Here is a 1,840-nt window from a genome sequence, read left to right on the forward strand (position 1 = left end):
AAAACAAAACAAAAAAAAACAAACAAAAAAAAAAAACGAACAAAGACTGATAAGTCTTTGGATTTTCCAAAGATATTTACTCCACTCATCAAGTGTGTGTTGTGCCTGGAATGTACAGAATTCAACAGATGCTAGCAAATAAGACAGACATGGTCCCTGCTCTTTTTTGCCCTGGATCCTCGAAAATCTAGTCCTATAAAGTAGGTCAACCCACTTGGCAGATACAAAAAACAAGCAAACAAAAAAAAAAAACAAACTGAGGACGAGGAAGTTGGAACCGAAAGGTAGACACTGGAACCAGAGATGAATGTGTTTATTCGACAAATACTTGTTGGGTGTTTTTTATTTGCTAGGTGCTTGGCGAGGCACTGACTGCACAGAAGTGGATTTCACAGATAAAAACGCCTCCTCTCGTGTAGTTTACCTTTTAGTTTATGAGAATTAGACAATATCACATATGTAGCACATCGTGCATCGGATGGTGACAAGTATGACATAGAATAATAAATCTGAAAGTGGAGGTGGGAAGTTCAGGTGCAATTCGAAGTAGGGTTGTCTGGGAAAGTCTCCCCCAGTTGGTGGCAGTTGAGGATAGACAGAAAGGACAGGGAAACTAAGCAATGACATACTTGGCAAGAGTCCCTCTAGGGCCTTCCATGAGACTTTGACCTGCTCAGGGCTTTCACAACCGCCTCCTTTACCTCCTTATTCCTCAGGCTATAGATGAAGGGGTTCAGCATGGGGGTCACCACTGTGTAGAGCACTGACACCGCTCGGTCCTCCTCCGAGGACTGGCCCGAGTTGCCTCGGAGGTACATGAAGATGAGAGTGCCGAAGAAGAGTGACACGGCCGTGAGGTGGGAGGCACACGTGGAGAAGGTCTTGGCCCGGCCTCCCGCGGAGCGGATCCTCATGATGGCCACGATGATAAACACGTAGGACACCAAGATCACCAATACACAAAGAGGCATGACAAAAATGGCAAACACAATAATGACCACCTCCTGGGTGTAGCTGTCCCCACAGGTCAGCTTTAACAGGGGAGGGAGATCACAGAAAATAAAGTCGATCTCATTGGTTCCACAGAAGGAGAGGGTGAAGGCTGTGACCGTCCGAACAAAGGCACTGGAGAAACCAGCCGCATAAGCTGCAGCCAGTAAGCCCCAGCGGGCCTTCTCGGTCATGACGGTGACATAAAGCAGGGGCCGGCACACGGCCACGTAGCGGTCATAGGCCATGATTGCCAGGAGGTAGCAGTCGATGGAAGCAAAGAAGGTGAAGAGGAAGAACTGAGCGGCACAGCGTGTGTAGGACAGAACTGCCCCGCGCTCCAGCAGCATGGCCAGCATCTGGGGGACCGTGACGGACGAGTAGCAGATGTCCACGAAGGAAAGGTGGCCAAGGAAGAAGTACATCGGGGTGTGAAGCCGGCCATCCACACGGATCAGGATGACCATTCCTGTGTTCCCCAGCAGAGTGAGGAGATAGAAACTCAAAAACACCAGGAAGAGAGGGAGCCCCCACTCGGGATGCTCTGGGAACGCAGTGAGGAAGAACTCGGTCACTACAGTGTCATTCCTCCCAGCCATCCATCCGGCGGTTTACCTGCGAGGATGGACAAGAGCCAGGTGAGGGGACCCTGAAGACACGCGCAAGTCATTTCCAGCAAGAAGGCTTTAAATTGGGTGTCTGGCGGGAGGCACTGGACTTGAACAAACCTTGCAGTTTAAGTGGAAATGGACAAATACAGAGCTCACTAGAAGAGAAAACTGATGAACGCCTCTATTACACTAAGAACGGACAGCAAGTGCTTATCTGACTTCCAAGTCAGCCCTTGTAT

General features: G+C 49.5%; 1 protein-coding gene across 1 annotated transcript; it reads right to left on the minus strand.

The window, feature by feature from the left end:
• Positions 1 to 492: 492 nt before the first annotated feature.
• Positions 493 to 1,589, minus strand: LOC109247008 (olfactory receptor 9Q2-like). Its single transcript, XM_019415356.2, has one exon. It carries the CDS (start codon positions 1,587 to 1,589, stop codon positions 645 to 647), a length of 945 nt encoding a protein of 314 aa, XP_019270901.2. The 3' UTR covers positions 493 to 644.
• Positions 1,590 to 1,840: the final 251 nt, after the last annotated feature.

The sequence above is a fragment of the Panthera pardus genome, unplaced genomic scaffold, assembly GCF_024362965.1.
Source record: "Panthera pardus isolate Hobbes unplaced genomic scaffold, ASM2436296v1 HiC_scaffold_12, whole genome shotgun sequence".
Taxonomy (NCBI): Eukaryota; Metazoa; Chordata; class Mammalia; order Carnivora; family Felidae; genus Panthera; species Panthera pardus.